Genomic DNA, 22796 nt, shown 5'->3' on the forward strand with positions numbered 1-22796 from the left:
GAGTGAGGCAGCAGGAGAGAGTGAGAGTGCGCGAGAGTGAAGCCATAGAGAGACTGAGAGGGTGTGAGTAGAGACAGTGCGGGAGACAGGGAGAAAGGAAGTGTGGGAAAGTGAGAGGGGAATGGGAGAGTGAGAGGGTTACTATTGACCAGAAACAGAACTGGACTAGCTATATAAATACTGAGTTCTGATGAAGGATCATCGGGACTCAAAACGCTGGTTCTATTCTCTCCCCACAGATGCTGTCAGATCGCTGACATTTTCCAACATTTTCTGTTCTTGTTTCAGATTCCAGCATCTGAAATATTTTGCTTTTATATAAATACTGTGGCTGCTAGAGCAGGTTAAAAACTAGGAATCATTCATCTCCATACTCACCAAAGCCTGTGCCCATCTACAAGGCACAAGTTAGGAGTATGATGGAATATTCTCCACTTGCCTGGACGAGTTCAGTGCCAACAACACTCAAGAAGTTCCACACCGTCCACAACAAAGCAGCCTGCTTGATTGCTACCTCTTCCACAAACATTCAATCCCTCTACCATCGACGAACAGTGGCAGCCATGTTTCCTCCCACATGACACGCCAAAGGAACCCACCAATATTCCTTCGGCAGCACCTTTCAAATCCACTAGAAAGACTAGGCAGCAGATACCGGAGATCATCATCACCTGGAGGTCCAAGTCATACCAATCTGGCTTGGAAATATATTGCCGTTCCTTCATTGTTGCTGAATAAAAATTCTGGAATTCCTTTTTAATAACACTATTGGTGTACCTATCTCAGGAACTACAGCATTTCAAGAAGGCAGCCAACACCTTCCAAGAGGTCCAGGTTTGATGAACCAAAGAGCCTTTCTTTGGGTCTTATTTTATTCCATCCTTCCTCCTGATTTTCTCCTTCAATCAATCTGCAGCTTCTTTAGGTTGGAGTAAAGGCTGAAGATTTGGCATAAACCTGGACTAATGTAACTCACCAAGTTGTGCAAAACAGCAACTATGGTCACTAACATTTAATGTTTTCCTTCAGCCAAGTACTGACTGACTTCAAAATTTTACCTTTTCATCTGTAAGTTTCAATAAGATCACCCCTCATTCTTCTAAATGTCTAGGGGCATAGGCCTAACCTGTCCAATCTGCCCTCATAAGATTACTCCCATTACCACTCTCTCCACCCCATTACTACCCCACCAAGTGAACCTTCGTTGAACTGCTTCTAATGCAATTATGTCCTTTTTCTAAATAACAAGAATGTAACAATACTCTAGGTCTCAGCAAGGCCCTGTACAACTGTAGCAAAACACCCCTACCTTTATATATCATTCCTCTTGCAATGACCTACATTTTGTTTTGTGATTCATCCACTAAGATATCCAGATCCCTCTGTACTGCAGAGTTCTGCAATCTCCATTTCAATAACATGCTTCTTTTCTATTCTTCCTGTCAAAGTGCCAAGTTCACATTTTCCACATTATACGCCATCTGCCAATCTTTTGCCCACTCATTTAACCCATTTTTCTCCCTTTGCAGCTTCTTATGTTCTCTGCAGAACTTACTTTCCTACCTTTGCGCTATCAGCAAATTTAGCTATCATACATTTGATCCCAATACATTGATAAAAGTTGTACATAGTTGGAGCTCCAGCACTGATTCTCTGGTATGCCACTCATTATTTTTGAGTGTTAGTTTTAGACACCAAAAATATGTAAGCTTTGAATTCAGACTAGCTTAAAATGACATGCCTTGCAATATTTCCAAATAAGAGTACATTCAAGCCTGAAAAGGGCCCTAGGAACAAAAACTGAAGGAAACAATTGTCAGAAAGGCAATAGATCAAGGCAATTGTGCCTACAAAGTCCAGTGGAGGGGCTGTTCCAGACAAGTAATATAGTTTAATAGCAGGAAGCTTCCTCATGACCTTGCTGATGCAATCTCACCACAGAAGTTCCAGCTAACTACTATAAACCTCTAAAGTCCACGTTGACAAATTCTTCAACAACTTTGTGGTTTAGAGGAAGCTGCTTTTGTTCTGACTCATCCCTGTCCAAACGGTTACTGGAAATGGAGGAGATTTCACAGAAGTCACGTGATCCTCCTAGACAAAACCACACTCAGAGGGTGCAGTAATAGTTCACTGAGAACGCCCAGGGTTACACACACTGCAGCTGTTCCTCATTAATAAAAAAAAGTAACCTAATTCATATTCTGAGACTTTTCAAAAATGTGTCTGCCAAATTAACACAAATGTTCCAGCCTTCACAATTGTCAATCTAAGTTACAGCTATGAAACTTAGAAACTTAAGTTTCTACCTTTTTTGTTATACATTTTTTCCTTCATTTCTTAACATTATGAAAAAATGTACCCTCACATGGGAAGCCATCACCACACCAGCTTCTGTTCCATTTAAAACAGTGCAAACCACAGAACATCTTAATTAAGGCCTATGATTTGATCCAAAATAAGTTTTAAAGTTATCACGAGCTTTGAATTTTAATTTGAACCAGTTAAACCTTTGTAGTGTAATGTCAGTAAGAACTAACTATAGGCCAAGAAATAAAACAGAACACAGAATCCAAAAAGAGCGGTGCAAATGGCAGTCATGATCAAAGTGGCAATGTGGTTACATATAAAATTTTATCTTAAAGTGCAATAGATGCATTGGAGGTGGGGAAGATACAAGATCAGAATGAATAGCGGAAGGCAACGTGTTCACGACACTAATGATATTCAGTAGTGGACCTTTTACTGCTGACATTCTTCCTGGTTACATATATTGAGCAAGTGACCAGCTAGACATTCTTCATTGTGATATTTTTACTGCCTCTGGCATTTGATCACAATAGTGATGCTTAGGGCAAGTGCAAGAATTTGCCAGATGTCACACTATACCAATCACTTGCCCTACATGTGCTCCATTACGGGTTTGGCAAACTGACTTGAGACTCATGTCTTTGGAAATTAATTCACAAATGCTCTAAAAGCATTCTCCCACTTCAGTACTAAACTTTTTTTGTAGCTTTCTATATGAATAGATCCTTGTTGAAATATTACTGGAGGGGCACAGCAGCTGTCTAGTACAGTTTTATGCCCAAACAGCCATTTTTCAGGTTAAAATCTGAAACTGAATTTTGGCCAGTTACTCAGCCACAGAGTTACTTCCAGAGAACATCTAGTTCTACTGGCTGAAAAGACTTGCTTGAATGATAACAATAGCTGTTCTTCAGCTGATTACTACTCAATCAAATAGGATTCTGTGTTCTTAAAGTTTATTTATAAGTGTCACAAGTAGACTTACATTAACGCTGCAATGAAGTTACTGTGAAAATTCCTTAGTTGCCACACTCTGGCATCTGTTCAGGTACACTGAGGGAGAATTTACTTGGCCAATGCTAACCAGCCCGTCTTTCAGATTATGGGAGGAAACCAGAGCACCCAGAGGAAGCCCATGCAGATATGGGGAGTATATGCAGACTCAACATGAACAGTGACCCAAAGTAGAAATTGAACCCAGGTTCCTAGCACTGTGAGGCAGCAGTGCTAACCACTGAGCTGCACCACCTGCCAGTTGCCACTTCCTCCAACACATCAGTAACAGACTAGTTCTGACCCAATAGTTTTCACTGGAATTATTTTTTCACAGGTTCTCTCAATACAATGTCAGTGACCACTGGGTGTAGCAGAAGCATACAGACAGATTTAAATAGCTTTTTACTGCTATCATTGCTCCCTGATCAAGTAAAGCAGCCAAGTCTCAAACCCCCAACAAAATGGACCTCACCATCTTGAGTAACAAGCATAGTGAGCTTAATTTAATCATAGACCTGGGAGGTACATTCCCATGTCAGGGGAGGAATTGATGGCAGTTAGAAGATATGTAAAGCATATCTGTACAAATTAATTTTAAAACCCTGACTCATACAAGATACCACAGTATCAGTGCTACATGCTTGTATTTGGTTTTTAGTCATTTGGTGAGTGTCTCACTGCTCATCTCAAAATAAGAGCAAAACCATTGTGCGTAATCTTGACTCAACATGCAGTAGCCAGATGAGTAATTTCATCTCCTGGGTTTATGCAAAACTTCTCTGAAAGGTAACCTATAATCAAAAGCTCCTAGAACATACTCATCTTACAACTACTTGCAAAACCAAAAAGAGAAACACCTCTTCCTGAAGTTGTTAGGGCAAGTTTTTTTTAAACAAGATAAGTTCTATCTGGTTAGAAATGCAGGCGACTGAGCGTCAATCCTGCCTCAAACAAATTATGGCGACCTACAGGCCACATAAGATTCCAAGTTTATTCCTTAGGTTTGTGTCAATCATCTGGCCTCACTTGTGCAGGTGCAGGGTGAAACCGTTTGTTTTTGACTAAATTTTGTGGGAGTGGATAATCATTCAGGGTTTCCACTTCTAATAATCATAGTAAACACTGCTTGAAATGTTTAAGGCTTGATCACATGCGAGATTAGTTCCATGCCTGGCAGTAATAGCCTACAATCAAATAGCTTGCTGACATTCACTATTTAAGTTCACATTGAAAAACAGCCATTTTACAATGTGGCATAAGAGGACATTTACGTCCATGGAACCAGAGCCCAAGAATTATCAGGAGCAAGTGGAACACAAGGGTCCAGTCTGTAAAGATCTTGGGGCGTACAAGCAGCCTCAACTAAATTTCATTTTAGGTACCAGTATACAAAAGCTTCCCACAATTTAGCAACAAATGGGTAATTCCAGAGAGGCAATGCAAGCAAATGGAGACAAAAGTGTTACAATAGTGCAACTACAGTGTACACAGCCAGTGCAGAATTTCACAAGTTTTATCAGAGAATCCAACAATGAGGTGGCGGCGATTCGGCCCATCCAGTCTGCACCAACCACAATCCCCATAATCCCATGCATTTACCTTAGCTAGTTCCCCCTCAGGCTAAGGGGCAATTTAGAATGGCCAGTCCACCAAACCCGCACAGCTTCAGACTGAAAGAAGAAACCAGAGCACTCGGGGGAAATCCATGCAAACACAGGAAGAATATGCAGACTCCACACAGACAGTGACCTAAGCCATGTATCGAACCCGGGTCCCTGGCACTGTGAGGCAGCCATGCTAACCACCGTGCAATCGTGCCACCATAGTGCACTTAGCCTTTTCTGGTCGTGGTCAACTTTGGGACTGGACATAAAAATTGATAAAGAGTTTCTATTTTTCAGAATTAGCAACTTTAGAATTCAACAAAAGATTATGTAAAGTACAACAGGCATCCTACAATTTTTATTTCTAAAATATTGCCATCATAGATATGGGAAATAAAAGCAACCTCGAGATCTACTAGGACATCAATAAAACCAGAATCAAGACCAGTCAAAAGTCACACCATCTAAGCTCCGATTCTCAGGAAAGAATCATAGTATCAACTGCCTCCCAAATTTCTTTCCCAAACTGGAGAACAATTTGAGATGTGTCATTCATGCTAACCTTGCCATATGATGTCTACATTGCATTAAAAAACCTCAGCACCATCAAAAAAGTATTCTCATCCCTCATTTCCATACACAGTATTATGCCTTTATGTGTTCTGCAACATACAGATCTCAAGGAATTTGTTTTTCTTAAAAATGCATAAATTAGCCCAACTTTTTTCCCTCCTCTCCATCCTACATCTATCTCACCACCATTGAATTCACTATTATGCACCTTCTAATCGCTGAGCTGAGTTGAAAGCAGTCCAACAATAGAATACATACATGTTGAGGGGTGTTTTGGGCCTATTTCATGCACTTGAGAGCGTCACTTCATTCAGAAATCACAATTTCTGTCACTTCAATACTGAATTAGAGTAGTTACACATTAGGACTACTGTCCATGCACTACTGCCCCAAAACTAGAAGCCAACCAAGGGATCAAACAAATGGGTTACTCTCAGATTGGTCTTTTCTTTGTGGTGAAGTGGAGGCAAGAGGGGAGGGAGCCTTTGGTTGTGGAAGATGGATATAAAAAAGAGAGACATTAGTCATTCAGTTTAGTCTGTGCTGCCATTCTTCATTTAAGCAGTCTAGGCAGTTCTTAGTAATGTCTGATCAGTGAAGCAACTCAAAACTTCCTCTGGAATGGATACAGTCATCATCACTTTGGGATTATAGAATCTGGACTGGCTAGTATATCAAATAACATATCTGCATTCTGGAGAAGTACCTAGAAAAAAGCTACCTGGGAGACAAAATTGCAACAATTGACATACCAACTAAATCTGACCATACCACAGATCTTAGCTCAGCTCAATTACTATGTCTCACTGCCCACAGACAAGCACATGGGCAATCTGCACCAGAATTGCAAAATCTTGCAGCTCAGCTCCTGACCATTTGGCCAACTGTTTGTGCCAGATCTCAAAACAATTATTTATTTAATGCCAATTCCTCTCCCATATGGTGTTCATTTTTAAATAAATTTGTTTTCAATTCTGCTTCTGCCATTGTTTCATAATTGGAGCCTTCCATATCCTCAAAATCATCAATGCAAACACTCTATCCATGCTTCGGATGATTTCATAACTTAGCAACTTGAAATGTAGGTATGAATTGAAAATTGATCTGTCATTGTTTTTTCTTGTTGAAGAATGCAATCTAATCTGATCTGAAGTAAGGAAAAGATTCAAGAGTGGGCATGTGGTTCAGCTGGCATTGTAGGGCAATAAACTTGTAAGAAAGATAATCAGGTACTTTTACGAACTGCCCAGAGTCTCAAAATTATAACTCTTTTTTAAACAAAACAGAACACTCCAAAACGTTCCACTTAATTTGTCAGAACATTTGTTTAGCATTCCATAACATATTTTTACTTGAATTTTAGCATTCCCCAGAAATTTACCGTGAATTATTCCTATCTGCTTTTTGCTCTCCAGTATTGATGGTATTGATTCTTTCTTGTATATTTTTTCTTTAAATAGTAGCTTTCTAAAAATCAAATCACTTCAGAGACAGCAATGTCTTTAGGAGATTAACTTGTACATACTACTACTGCTTTATAATATTCTGGAAGTGAAATTTATGTTACTCTGAGTTGAATGCTTTAATTAACCTCAACCAGAAAGTCTACTTAAAAACTAGTCAGACGAGTGCAGGAAAGCAGAATGAAAGATTCTACTTGCTTTCTGTGTAGTTTTTAATCATCCATAATAATAACTTAAGAAATTTTAAAGGTGGAATTGTAATTCCCTGGCAGCAACTCACTTCTGGCTGCCAGTTAGTCAGCATTATAAAAAGCAACTGCAGTCTGTAAAACAATAACTTTCCCATGAAGATATGAACTACTGATAAACTCCCGTCTATCTGAGACACCAGAGGGATTGATTACTGGAACTATAATAATTAAACAATTACTTCATTCAGTAAAAATCTGTCCCCATCCTTCAATAAATAAACTCACCTCTGCACTCTGATCATGTTCCAGTATTTCCTCAAACTCCTCATCGGTTTCTGTGCCCGATAGGCGAGCTGCTCGGGCCATGAAGTAGGGAGGTAGCTCTCCTATTGCAGTACCAGCACCCTGCAAGTTTAAAAAAAGCAAGAATGATGATTCAATGAGTATATACATATGGGTAAATCCATAAATGCCAAAATAAAAATAGTTTAGTCCAGAATAACTGAAAATATTTAGCTGGCTCAACATTAAGGATTTACTGGCTTTACATTGTGTCCGGGACACACCAAGTGCAGATAAAAGGAAAAAAAAAGTTTTAAATCTTAAAATAAACAGAAAATGCTGGAAATGCATATATCAGCCAAAATCTTACTTTCTCTTCGAGTTGCAGATCAACATGCTTGTGATTTGTAAGAATGTCGCCTCTGCTTCCCAAAAGATACCAATTTTAACTGGCAAAAGATTCCAAAATTCTGTTCACATTTTTGGACTGAAAATTTATAGCCAACATTAGTATTGATGGAATGGAAAACATGACTTGGGAAGAAGCGATATTTAAATAACCAAAACTGGTTCAATTGTAGTGTCTGGACCAGCGACCGAATCAAGGTCGACATTAGTTTCAGGACAAAATAATAATAAAAAAGCACATTGGATGCCTGTTGATATACTGAATATCATATAACTAAATCTCTTCAATTATGGCATTTTTTAAAAAAAGTTCTGTTACCTCCATTATTTGTCTGCAGGAAAAAGCAGAATATTAAGATAGGAATCTTTCATATTCTTCTTCTGATTGTGAACTCCAGAACAAGAAGTTTCCAAACTGGAATACGTAAGTGAATCCAATGGAGTTCAAGGTAACCTTGTACAGACAACCTTGGGAATTCTGTATTTGATAACTTAATCTGTTCTTTCAGTTCCTAAAAGACTAAAAGACTTTTAATGATATGGTGATGCAGTTTTCCTTTAGCTAGCCAAAGCTTTTTTTGGGATCTTTTTGGAGTACATTAGTATTTATAAAGGTGTGTGTCAATATTCGTAAGGACATCTTCCACGCTGAGGGGTTTAAAAAGCACTATTGTAAATATTAATTTTGTCACAGGGTGGATGAAATTCTAGATAAGGCATGCTGCAGCTGTTACTGGCTCCAGTATCATGTGGTAGTAGTTTTTGGATTGCAGTTTCGCTTAAAACACAGCTTTGCATATACACCAGAGTCTGGTTTATTTCACTGGCTGAGAACAAACATACATTAAACCTGTGTACAGTATAAGACATTTCCCTCCTCATCTTCAATCTGATTAAATCGCATTTTACTGTTGAAAGTTACCAATCTGAAAGATGATCATGATTTTTCAGGGAATGCAAAATGTGAAAGAAATATTTGTGGGTTTCTCAAAGGAGGTAGAACACAATAAAGATTTGTGCAGACATAACAAACTTAAAGTTATTCGTGTACAAAAAATTCATACAATCTGCAGTAAACTTTACCAATTCACCATGGATATACAGAAAGCTTGGTTGTCAATGGACCTGTGAAGCAAGTTTATAATTAATGAGTCTCTTGCAGTTGCCCAAAATCATAAACCCATTGGGAAATATGTTCTGATCCGCAGAACACTGAGTGCCAACATGCATTGCCTTCTGGTTACAGAGAAGACCTTCTAAAAAAACTATTACATTCTCAAAAATACATTTGCATTTCTGAAGCCATACATACATACAATAAATGGACAATCACATTTTTTATTGTTAATGTTACGTTCACATATTAATTTTACTCAAGCCATTGTATATTTAGCATATATTTTAATTTGTAGCTGAAGGTAGATACTGTGTATCCTTAACACAACTTTGCTTCGGATGAAAGATATTGCTGCATCAGACTGCATGTACTGAGACCAATGTTAATTAGGAGACTGAGGCAGCACAGGGTTATAAGGCGATGATTCAGGAATGGCAGGAAGAGATTGTGCATAAAGCAGATCACATGATTTGGGATTGAGTAGCTTTCATTGCCAGTAGGTGGCTGTGCTAAATGAGTAGTTATGTTGATTGGGTCTCCAAGAATTGGCGCCAATCTATCATATAGATGCTATAACCAGTCCATTAATAGAATCATAGAACCGTGCAGTGCAGAAAGACGCCATTTGAACCATCGAGTCTGCACCAACCACAATCCCACTCAGGCCCTACCCCAATATCCCTACATATTTTACCCGCTAATCCCTCTAACCTAAGCATTTGGGACACTAAGGTGCAATTTTAACATGGCCAATCAACCTAACCCGCACACATTGTAGGGCCGAAGAGCCTGTTTCCTTGCTATGCCGTTCTTTGTTTATCTTTGGACTAATGCAATAGAAGTTAGCACAGATGATTTATGATTAATCTATATGTTAACCTCTGGAATAGACTCCAATCTGGAACTTGGGTCTATTAGCTAAGCCGGCATTCCAATGCATTTATAGAGGTTGGTGCATTGTTATGAGATGCAATCCTTCAACTGAGACATTTGAAATCTTGCTTGCCTGTACCACTCATTGCATTACTCAAATGCATGGAGTGAATTTCTCATGATATTTTGATCAAGAAGAATCGCTCATGGGCATTTGCTCAACATTGATAGCACAAAGTGCTTGCTGTGTTTGATATCACAGTTTTACAAATCTCTGGTTAGGCCCCTACTACAGTAAGGAGTGAGCACAAAAATCAAAGCCATCACTCCAGTGTAATATCATTGGAGATGATGCTTTCCAATCAGATATTAAAGAGGTAGAGGCCTCTCTATTCTACAAAAAAATCCCATGGCACTGTTTCAAAGAAGAGCAATGGGATCAATGGCCAATATTTATCCCTGAAAGAACCTCACAAAAAATACATTATCTGGTCATTATTTCATTATTATATGCAAGGGATTGCTGTGCGCAAACTAGCTGCGCAGTCTCCTATATCAGGTCAGTGATTACACTTCAGAATTATTAATTGGTGGTAAAGCACATTGGACATCCTGTGACTATGAAAGGCACTATATAAATGTAAGACTTTCTTTTTTATGTTTCCAATACTGGGCACCTTGCTTTGGGAAGGATGTCCAGGCCTCAAGAGAGAATGAAGAGGAGATTTACCAGAATGTCAGTGACATGGTGAGATAAGAGAAGTTGAGACTGTTCTTCAGAGTGAAAAAGGGGAGATTTAATTCAAAATCATTAAGGTTTTTATAGAATAAATAAGGAGCGATTTCCCAGTTGCAGATGGGTTGATAATCAGAGACCACAGATTTAAAGATAATTGGCACAGAACCAAAGATGAGGAATATTGACTGCATTAACTAGAAACAATCTTTTCTAGTGGCACAGTGGTTAGCACTGCTGCCTGTCAGCACCAGGGCCCTAGGTTTGATTCCTGGCTTGGGTCACAGTCTATGTGGAGTTTGCACATTCTCCCCATGTCTGCTTAGGTTTCCTCCAGGTGTTCTGGTTTCCTCCCACAGTCCAAAGATGTGCAGGTTAGGTGCACTGGCTGTGCTAAATTCTCCCTCAGTGTGTACCTGAGCAGGTGCTGGAGTGTGGCGTGTAGGGGATTTTCACAGTAACCTCATTGCCGTGTTAATGTAACTTGTGACTAATAAATAAATTTTAACTTTACTAGGAACTTGTACTTACATCAAAGATTATACAATTACATCCAGTCAAAAACTACACTTGTTGCATAACAATGTGAATTAATAAGGCTTGAAAATTGTTAAAAACTACTTGATAAATGGTCACATTAGCGGTCAAGGAACGTTGTCCGTTATAAGGTAAATGAGTGCAAAAATAGTTTTTCTTCTAATGGAGAGAAAAGAACATGCTCTGAATTAATACAAAAAAGACTGTTCAATTTAAATTAGTTCAGTTGGTAATTTCCTAACCTCTGTTGGATTCCAGTATTATGGACATGAATATATAATCTAGCCTAAGCAGTACTGTACTGATTGAGTTAGAGGTGCTGTTTTTCATATAAGCTGTTAATCAACATCTCAAAAACAGATATTGGTTCACTAAAACATTGTTGTTTGTGGGGTTTTTTGTTGCACATTTCCAGTGATTAAGCTTCTAAAGTATTTAATTTGTTGTAAAATGCTTTAGGAGATTGTCTTTCACAACCTTACATTGTATATCTACAAGTTTTTTTCCTTTCTTTAAGCTAAGGCTCCATTTCCTACTCACTCAGACCCAAAAGTTTCCATGGCTCTGTCTGCAGTTCACCTCATCTGTTAGCAAGTCATTCCCCCCTCAATCAACACCACTGAAATCAGATTAGCTGGTCTGACAACCTTTTATAGACAACTTTAATAAAGATTCTGCTCATAGTTGTCAATGTCTTATCAATTACATTGTTAAAGAAAACAGCTGATGAGTATAAGAACACACATAAATAAGAGATGGTTGGGACACGGAGTGGACGTGAAGAGTGTTGACACTGCAATGTCTTAGCTTGACTTCATCAACTGGCACAGGTTCTATTAACATTGGCAGCAGAGGACAATTGGCAACAACGAGTCATTTTGGAGAAGACTGACTGAAACCAAACGTAAAGTCTCAAGGTAGGAGTTTCCTTCTTTGCTGAGTGGATTGAACCTTATGACCAATGGAAGACTGAAATGGACATGTGGACAGGAGTTATGCCTTATCAAAGAAAAGGCAAGATACTTTTGCTCATCAGAAGCAGGATCACGTGCAAAATATGTTCTGGACTGGAGTTAGATTCTCAAAGAGAAGTGCTTTTGGAAAAGACATGTGAAGTTTTAAACAAAAATTTCTAGGAAAACATTCATTTCCAACCATTTTCATGGCACCACTGTGACATTCAGTGGTAACACAAAAAATTTTGAAAGGCCAGCGTTGGACTGGGTAGGCACAGTACGTAATCTCACAATACCAGGTTAAAGCCCAACAGGTTTATTTGGTAGCATGAGCTTTGAGAGTGCACTCACCTGATGACGGAGCAGCACTCCATAAGCTCATGTTACCAAATAAACCTGTTGGGCTTTACCCTGGTGTTGTGAAACTACTTACTGTGCCAACACAAAAGATGGAGGATTCAATGATAGTGGCATCTTGTCACCATTTAGATATACGTCACAAACATCACTATGAAAGAAGATCCATAAACAAAAGAAGTGAGGATGGAGATCCTATTGGTAGCTCTTACAGTTGGGTTCTCATGGCAAGAGAATGAATCCCAGGAACAGCTGAAGAATGTTCAACATGCGTTTCAGTTGTCTCAAAATATCATTATGCGTGGAACTGTGTAAAATGGAATAATAGGGATTTTGAAATGACACATGACCATGAAGGATTGGAAGAGGAAGATGACAATACTAATTGGTCAGAAGTAATTGCACTGCTCACTATAAGATTTAGTCTGGCAATGCACATTCTCGTTGCAGACTCCTTCAATTGTGCTGAGTTACACAGATGTCCACATTATATCAAGTGGATGTCTGAAGTGCGAAGTATGAAAGTTCTACTTGGTTCGGATTCTGGGACAATAACATGTTAAAGTCACTAAAGAGAGAGTGCACAAAATAGCTGGGTTAAACCATTGTATCAGGACAGATGTAGCATCCAGCAAAATATCCTTCTGTGTAGGTCATCTATGAAAAAGGTTCAAATGAAATTAGATATAGAGCACAATAAGGCAATTTGAGAAATCAGTAAATTTACAATAATATCCCAATTGTGTAAACTGTATCTCCTTAACCTAATAATTTCTAATCCTGATGTTAAAAAGTGTTGATGATGTTTAAAGGAAAAAAGACAAACTGTTTTAAAACTACATTGGCAGTTTGACCATCTATCTTTTCACAGGTTAAAAATTCTACAAAACAATGCAGGGTAATGAATGATTAATATACTAAGCTTATAGAAGAGATCAATTAGAAATGTTATAAAAAAGTCACCACCACCACAGTCCATAGCAAGTCTCTTATTAGCAACAGACTTTAATAAAATTGTAGTAAAGGATATAAATGTATGGGATACGGACAAAAATATTTTTCTTACACTTCTTAGACATGGAAACTAGATTCAGTCTAGTAACAGTAATATATAATAAAGACAAAAAGGTAATTGTGAACAAGATAGTGGAAAAATAGACAGAAACTGGACTGGGACTACGGGCTCTATTCCTAACTGACAAAGGAGAGGAACTTCCCAACCATTAATTTAAAAGTACGTTTGGAAATACAAACACAGCAAAAAAAAAAGTTCCTTGGGTAATGGGATTTCTGAAATAAATCGTGCAGTATTTGATGAGATGCTTCACAAAATCTTAGCTAACCAATTGAGCTTTAAATTGACATCTAATCCAGCATGGACAGTCCTTGCGAAGAATTTGCTTCAAATGGTTGGGGGCTACAGTGCTCATCAATTTAGTTTATGGGAGAAATCCAAAGATACTTTTGATGATGTGGAATCATCCCCCAAAAGGGATCATGATCAGTACAATTTTTTTCTGAGCACTTGAATGCAATGTCCTGCATGCAGGGAGAAAAGGTGTTTATCAAGGCTGAGGTTTAAGAGAAAATTTGGTGAGTTTAACAACATTGCATAATGCCATTGGAAATAAATCTCAACCAAAGGACATGGTCTATTACAAAGAGAGGAGCAGTAAGAATCGAAAGACCTGAGTAAGGATATAGACAGAGATGGAAAAACAGTAATTCTACAATATGACAATCGAACTATTAAGGTATATTCCTTGAGACTGACTAAACTGATTATACATTTAACAGAATCTGAAAAGGCATCATGCACTCCACAGACAAGCATTGGCGCTCATAGCAGCAATAGATATGAGACTGTACATATACAAAAGGAAATCCTACACAAGGGGCAATCTGAGAAACATCTGCCCATAAAATGTTGTGGACAACCACTCTCTTTGAACAAAGATGACACTTAAAAAAGGTTGAAGATTGACTTTGCTAGCATAGAGGAAATGTTGGAAAGAGAGGTTTCCAAACTAAAATGGGTGGATGGAAGTCATTAGTTGTCAGGCTGTTTTATAAAAAATGCTTGCTGCAGTAAATTATTAGACGTACTAGAAGAGGGTTGCCTTGCATTATAATGCAATTATGGAAGATCAATATTTTCTTTGATTGTTTTGTAATTAGTTATATATGGTGAAGAAGAAGTGGTTTTGCTTAAAGGGGGAATATGGAATCCATTGGTTGGATTATAATGAGTGACATAGAAAAAGGAAAAAAATATACAAAATGAAAAAAAAATTTTTTGATTAGTTTGAAAGGTTGTTCTTTAAATTAAAACTTTTGAAAATACATGAAAAAGGGGACTCTATCAATGTCTTACCAATTATATTGTTACCAGGAACACGCTATTGGTTTTTGGACACATAAATGGGACACCAGGCGTATGCAAGGAGTATTGACTTTGAACAAACAAAGGCTCTGTCTTCAGTTTTCACTTCACCAACCAGCCTGGATCATGGATCCTACCAACAACAGTAAAATCAAATCGGAAGAACTGTTCCACAATATAGATGCTGAAAAGTCACCTAACTTCAAATGTTAAACAATGTTCAGAAAACTTCATAATTCAATTGTAAGTGCTTTGTTTGAATTTGATGTTATTTCATAAGCATCTTTCATAATCCATTGCAGTACTTTTGGAGCGAGGAAGATTATTCCTTTCATCTCCAAAGTGCTTTGATATAGCAGGCCCATAGGGCATCATTCTGTCTGAAGCTAACTTCAATTGATTTAATTTTCTATATTTCATTCTCTGACACACATTACAATAAATCAAAATAAAACTTAACTCAAAAAAATCTTATACAAGACAATTCATTTGAGGGTTCACATGCTAGGCATTAAAACTGAACTTATAACCTAATACCTGTGATTCATTATGAAACATTTACATTTGTAGCCAGGTTGCACAGCACTACTCTGCCACTGGATACTGAAGTGGTGCAGTGTGCTGGCTCTAATGTCCCAGATAGTACCTGCCAATTTTTGTATGAGGTTCACTTCCATATTGACTTCGTTCTGGTCGTGCTGCTAGTAGGTCAATGTATGGTCAAGAATGATGCTAAGATGTTTCAACATTGAGCTGAGTGAGTGTGTGCCCGACCACAGAACCAGATAAGAAGTTCTACCCTGTCCTTCGAGTCATTTAGATGGAAGGCTGATTAGAAAGTCTTCACAGTGTTTGATTTTCTGAAGTAGGTTTATGGAGAACACTGATCTTCAGTGAGTGTTTACTCAAAGTCCTGAAGTTCTTTAGCAGAGAAAGCCTGGGCCAGATGTCAGCATATGCAAATAGCTTGACTTTGTATTGGAGGAGGTCACTGGTATATATGTTGAAGACAGCCACCGTAAATAGGAGAGTATAAGAAATGGGAGAGGATAGGCTTTCCAGCCCCTTCAGCCTGCTCCATCATTCAACAAAATCAAGGCTAATCTGATTGTGGCCTTAACGCCATAAACCCTTATCAATCAAAAATCTGTCAAATTTGGCTTTGAATATATTTAATGACCCAGTTTCCACTGCTCACAGGGGAAAATAATTCTTAATACTAATAACCTTGAGAGGATAAATTCTTCCTAATTTCTGTCTTGAGTGGGAGACCCCTTACTTTGAAACTGTCCCCCTAGTTCTCATATTTCCATACGCAGGGAAACATCCTTTCCCATTTAACCTGTCAAACCCTCTCAGAATCCTATATTTCAATAAGATCACTTCTTATTCTTCTAAATTCCAATGAATAAGGACCAACCTGCTCAACCTTTCCTCAAAAGATAATTCCTTCATCTCAGGAATCAGCCCAATGAACAGTCTCTGAACTACTTCCAATGCAAGTAAGTCCGTCCTTGTTTAAATAAGAATAAAGCTGTACACATTGGTCCAGTTGTGGTCTCACTTGTATCCTGTACTGTTGGAGCAAGACTTCCCTACTTTTATGCTCCACCCCCTTGCAGTAACTGCTAATATTCTTTTTCTCTTACAAATTACTTGCTGGACAAGTAAACAGACTTCTTGAGATTCATGAACAAAGGCACCCAGATCCTCCTGCACTGCAGCATTCTGTAGTTTCTCATCAGTTAAAACAATACTTAACAAGGGCAGGCAATGGCCTAGTGGTATTATCGCTAGGCTATTAATCCAGAAATTCAGCTCATGTTCTGCGGACCCGGGTTCGAATCCCACCATGGTAGATGGTGAGAATTGAATTCAGTAAAAAAACTGGAATTAAGAATCTACTGATGACATGAAACCATTGTCGATTGTCAGAAAAACCCATCTGGTTCACTAATGTCCTGCAGGGATGGAAACCTGCGTTCTTACTCGGTCTGGCCTTCATGTGACTCCAGAGCCACAGCAATGTGGTTGACTCTCAACTGTCCTCAATGGCAACTAGAGATGGGTAATAAATACTGGTCGGCCAGCGACACCCATGCCCCACAACTGAATAAAAAAAAAAATTCTGATTTTCCGGGGGAATAAATTTGGTGGCTACCAGTTCAAGGCGGTTGCAATTTTTGAGGAGGGGTGGGATCCAGTTAATGTCGGATTCTAAATAGCTGCTGAAAGGTATACTAGTTGTCCTTCTGTAGATTTCAATGCAGTTTTGATTTTGCATTTATGGATGGTAATTCAAGGCTGATGTTGAGAGTGGGGAAATGGACAGCACCTGTCAGGATCGTATCAGTGATTGGTCATTGCAGTTGTGGGTTACAAAGTCAAGATCACTTCAGTAGTCCTTCTTCCAGCAGGCAGAATGGAATGTTCTAGGCTGTTATGTATAAGTTTTGTTTTGCTTGGTCTGATAGGTTATTCTCCGACAATGTTTTAGTTGAGGTAGCCCCATGCTATTGAACTGGCCAGTTTAGATGGTTGGACATGCTTCAGGCTGTATTATGATGTTGAATCACAAGTCATTTTATTCTACACATTTATGATGGAGATGAAGTAGAGGTCATCGGATTTTGTCTTCTGCGTGGCTTTTTTAAATGTAGGTGGCTAGGCCACATGTCTTGTTAGCCCTGCTTGCAACGAGTTGGTATCCAGGAATGTGGGCTTGACAGCTGAAGCAGTCCAAGAAATAGGTTTCTTGTAGACTGACTGTGTCCATACTCCTGTCAGAGTTCTTTTGCAAGTAGCTCATAAAGCCCAGGATAAACTGAAATCCCATAAGCCCTACTCGAAGACACCTCTACAAACAGATGACTGCCCCAATTCTTGATGGCACACCTCCTGGCTGACCACAAAAATTCACCAACTAGAACCTGATAATTGACCCATGGTAAACTCCCAGGTTTCAGCCTTCCACAGAAAATGTGGACAATTCTCAATGTTTGAGGACAGGCCGAGGAAGAAGTGGCCACTTGCTACATAAGTGGAACATAAGGAACAACTGAAATTGTGACTGTGGCCATCCAAGTCAGACCATCACCCAATTTCCAAACTTTACTCTTGGAGATCATTCCTGGTGGTATTACAACCATTTGTACTGCATTAGCTGAAGCCACTGAATAGATTGTTAAATTTGATATTGAACAATTATATGCAGTTAATTTTTAAAAATTAAGATAAAACATGCACAAAATCATGCATATTTTGCTTGGAAGCGTGTACTTCCTGTGGTCATAATTTTGCTTGTTGTTTTGTGCCAACATTTATCATTCAAAATTGACACAATGCTTCTCATTAATTTTCTACGTTCACAATCTAGTTGTAGGTTCTGACCACCAGGTGACATTGCAGAATGATTTTCTGAAGTGCCACCCCAATTCCATCACCACCTTACAAACAGTTGTTAAAAAATGTTCTTCTGACCACGGACAATTTATCCTATACTAAATAAAAATAATGACCCAACGTAATTTTTTAAAAAATAGATATGCCAACTCAAATGGTACTCACTCCCATGAGTGATCTACACTCATGGTATAAATGGTAAAAAAAAAAATTTGATTTATAAATGGTCTTTTCAAATGATTTTGCGCATTGCAATTTCAGTAGAAGGCATGCTTAAAAAATAAAGCTGCAAAAGATCACAGGATGCCACAGCAACAGCACACTGCACCAAAGAGGTAGGATGTGCTTCCAATTCTCCACACATTTCCAGGCTTGCCTACTCTGGGTAAAGACTCTGTTACAACCTCATAATGGCCTGAAAAGTTTGACAACTTCGGCCACTCGCCTTTGGCTTCTAACATAAGTTATCCGAGGGCAGGTCTTCAACTCATCTTTCAGTAAAAGTGTGTGTGGCCCAGGGAAACGTCAGAAAGGGGGAAAATACCCACAAAACCAGATTTCCATAAAGTAGGTACAGTAGGTGTTGATTATCGCTGAAGGTTACAATCCAAGGTAAAGTGTTAGATTCAATCTCTGGACTGTAATGAGTTAACAAGCCTCAACATTCCCAGAACCAGTGAAAAGGTAAATGAGCAGATTGCTAACTTATGATCCTTGCTAGAACCCAGAGTGGACAAAGGTAGATAACAATAATTATCTACAAAAGGATTAGGGAGGAAAGATATTGCAAAAATATTACATTACCACAGGTTTTCAAGGAGATTTGATCTGTCTTATTTAAATACGGTTACTTTTTTCTGTTGTTAGTCAGTTCTATATTTTTTCAAAACATTTATCAGGAAGAACCAGACTTCCTTTTGCAACCCTCATAGGGAGTTACAATGGAGAGAGGATTTTTGATGCATACAGTAATTATTTCAGAATAGCCACAGGCATCATTATTTCTGTGAAATGCACTTCCTTGAATACATCCTGGCAACTCAGTTTTCCCAGATACTTCATTTACATGTAATCACTACAAGTTAGGGAGGTTGTTCCTGTTCAACCCGTCATGAAGATTGCACTTATCCCTTGAAATAAAACTAATCAGGGTGTGATTTACTGGAATTAACACAATGTTCAAAACTACATTAAAAGCAACACTGTTAGATCATTGCTGCTAAAATGTATTTGTTATAGGAACAACATTGAATACTAAACAGCCATAAAGGCAGAAAAATTTGGTTTCTTCACTGGTTCACATTACAAGTATGCATTTATGGCATATTCTAAAGGGAAACAGGAGGATGCAGAAAACAATGTCAGCCTTTACAGATTAAAGACAAATGTAAATCAAGGACAAGGCACTAAAGTGAAACATTAAATTGTGGCAGATGCAAATTCAAGAAGCAAAGTATACTCAAAGAGAAGGATAGGAGGGGAGGTGGTAAAATCCAGAGATAGGGATAAAAGCACGAGAATGGGGGTCACAGTGGCCAAAGGAACAGCCACCAAGGATGAAGTTGAGTGTGAGAACTTTTTCCAGTTAGGTCTACAGCTGTGCAGTTTTTTTTTTCGCTTGTTTAATCTTGTTATTAAGCTCCCACAGCTTGAGTAATTAAAATAAACCTGCCTATATTGTGTCAGTTGAGTGCAAACTGGGTGTGTCTGCTCAAAACCCGCTGATACCATATGTTCAAAATTGGTAAGCAGGGAAGGTCTACTCAACGCCCCAAGATGGCTGCAGTATCAAGACTAGACATTTCCCAGCCCTCCAGTCTTGCAATCTTGAGAGAGGAAAAAAATGCCAATAAGGGGAAAAATACTTTTGAAAATTCTTCTGTCCCCTTCAGACAATCTAAAACAGCCTCAGGGATCAGGTGAATCAAATTGCACAACAGAAACTGTAGAGACTCAACTGACAATATCAAATAGGCTCACTGACTGATTCATTCAACAAATTCAAACCAGTAAGGGATATTGAGGACGTTCAGTAGAAAACCACGTGGACGACTTTCCAAAAGCAAGGCGCTTACTCACTGAGGGGTAAAATTGAGGTTAACTTGGCCTTTAAAACATAATGAATTCTCTTGTAAAATGGAAAATTCAAATTACTTCTCTGTAGTGAGAGGATGGTGAACAGTTTTTTTGTTTAAAACTTCCCCATTCTTCAGTTCAACAATCAATTTAACAATTTAAATCATTCATAAGGTTATTCACGCTTTAGTAAGTAGCACTCCCACCTCTGAGTCAGAAGGTTCAGGTTTCATGTCTAACTTCAAAGATTTGAGCATACAATCAATGCCGATACTCAAGTCCAGTACTGAGGGATGCTGCTCTGTCAAGAGTGCCTCTTTTCAGTTGAGCCATGAAATCAATCCGCTCTCTGAAAGATTTCAGGCAGTATTTTGAATATGAGCAGAGAGCACACCCCAGTGTCCTGTCCAACACTGATCTCTTAATCAACATGACTGAAAAAAACAGATTGGGCCATAACTTCCCTGGTGTGACAATGAGCCAGACTGCCACTCCATACCCACTTAGTGTGCTAAAACTCTTAAGTGCCTGTCTCGCCCAACCTTCCTGATTCATTTCTGGTGCGATTTAGGCAGCACAGTGTGACCCTGACTCCAGTGTTGAAGTCCAGAAGATGCTGAACGAAGGAGGGCACGTTCCCTTTTTTTAAAAAAGGGCATTAGCTGCCATAAGGCAGGCAAGTTTAAAGGTCTAGTTGAAAATAACAGGCTAGGGAGAAGGTAAGCAGATAGGATGGGATGAGCGGGGCGATGTGGAGAGCAGGGTTCAGGGTGTTGCGATGTCCAGTGCGGGGATCTAAAACACTGAAGTTAGAAGTGCTTTTATTCCTACTAACTTTTTCAGAATAACTATTCATGTAACTCTAGCAGAACTATCAAAAAGTAGTGATTTAAATCACTTCGTTGGATGGTTCCCAGTACAATTGTCCAGGGGAAATTAGCGCTTCTGGATAATTGCAGCGTGAGCCTTAATGGGGAACCAACAGGGATTCCCACTGCATCTTTGGGATCCCCTCCAAATTCAACTGACGCTGGGGAGCCAGGAAGTCATGGGCCTTATCTGATATGATCACATTGCTATGTGCAAATTGGCTGTTACACTTCCTTTATAACCACAGACTATACTTTAAAAATACTTCTCTTGTTGTAAATGTTTTGAGATATCCTAAAGTTGTTAAAGATGTTCTATAAATGCAAGCTTTCTAAAAAAAATTATTTCAACTTTTTCCTTTAGGATTAGTAATATGAACAATTGCATATTTTGGTGATCAGCAGCCAAGCTTACTTTATTTTCAGTAGCACTCATGACCAGGTTTTAAAAAAAAAATCCAAAGTTTAACTTTCTGTATGTTTCCCACCTTAGAAGTGCTTCAGCACCTCCTGCTAAAACATTGGTTTTTAATAAAAGCCTCATCAATTCAACCAAGCAAATTTTTATAATTACAGGTCAATTTCCTAAAGCATTCCACACAAGGAATCAAGAATCAGTGTTGTTCTCATGTAAAATAACGTTAAGGCTAGTGGATAATTGGACAGAGTATGCAGAAATAATCTAATCCCCATTATAGAGTTATAAATGTTTGTGTTAGACTGCATTAGTAATGGAAATTGCGCAATCTTGTCATACTGAAATGAAATCCTCCTAAGTAGAGACACTGCCACACCTATACTGGCAGGGTGGTATAATTACAACGTGGCAAATTTACAGAGACATTTTCCAGTACAAACATAGAAACAGAAAATCATAAATGGAATACGTTGACAGGAAGCATAGATTTGAGATTCACAATGCATTACACATCAAATTGAACAAATTGACTTCACAATCAGAGTTTAAAAGGCAAAAGAAGCATGTTTGTGATACAAGAACTAATTAAAAATGTAAGAAAACTAGCAAAGAGGGAAAGGGTCAACTTAGACAAGAAGTGAATGTATGTGTCATGAGGGGAAAAGAGAAACAAGCCAAGCCAAAGGTCTGTTTTGTCGTTAAACAAAACTCCCTACTTCAGAAACATTTTCTCCTCTTGCCTTCTATGGTCAGGCATAATCTGTACTTCAAAAAGTGCATGACTGAAGTCAGGGAGAAATATCCTCCATAGGGTTTTTCCAACTGTTTACCCCTCTGACCTCTTTCGTCTGCAGTGCAGACACAAAAGTCAGCAAAGATTTCACAACTTAAAAAATAATTCATGTTAACAGTGTACATTTTTCCATCAGATTTTGTTTAGTTTATGGAGCTAAAATTCTTCAGATAATGCATTGAACATGACATCTTTTGAGGTCTCTACCACAACCTTGACTATGGGTAGGACAAGGCAGCAAGTTCCGAATTCACACCAGTCTGAAGGGGGATCCAACCCTTTAGGGTTGGCCACAATATAATGCACACAGGCTGTCCAGTCAACTGAACCAGCACCACCAACCCCCTCACCCCCACTACAAGGAGACCAAATTGCTGCAGCTTTTACATACATCTTCAGATGCATAGTAACATAGGAGCAGGAAGGGACTGCTTGGCCCATCAAGCCTGTGC

General features: G+C 38.7%; 1 protein-coding gene across 8 annotated transcripts in view; it reads right to left on the reverse strand.

Annotated features, from left to right (window-relative positions):
• The window catches only part of vmp1 (vacuole membrane protein 1), a 172862-nt gene that overhangs the window by 54824 nt on the left and 95242 nt on the right, over positions 1-22796 (reverse strand). For all 8 annotated transcript variants that reach the window (XM_080210327.1, XM_080210325.1, XM_080210331.1 and 5 more), the window contains exon 8: positions 7423-7542. In XM_080210327.1, the coding sequence (XP_080066453.1) occupies positions 7423-7542 (120 nt within the window). The remainder of the gene's footprint in view (positions 1-7422; positions 7543-22796) is intronic.

The sequence above is a fragment of the Carcharhinus amblyrhynchos genome, chromosome 23 (genome assembly GCF_965287045.1).
Source record: "Carcharhinus amblyrhynchos chromosome 23, sCarAmb.v2.hapA, whole genome shotgun sequence".
Lineage (NCBI taxonomy): Eukaryota > Metazoa > Chordata > Chondrichthyes > Carcharhiniformes > Carcharhinidae > Carcharhinus > Carcharhinus amblyrhynchos.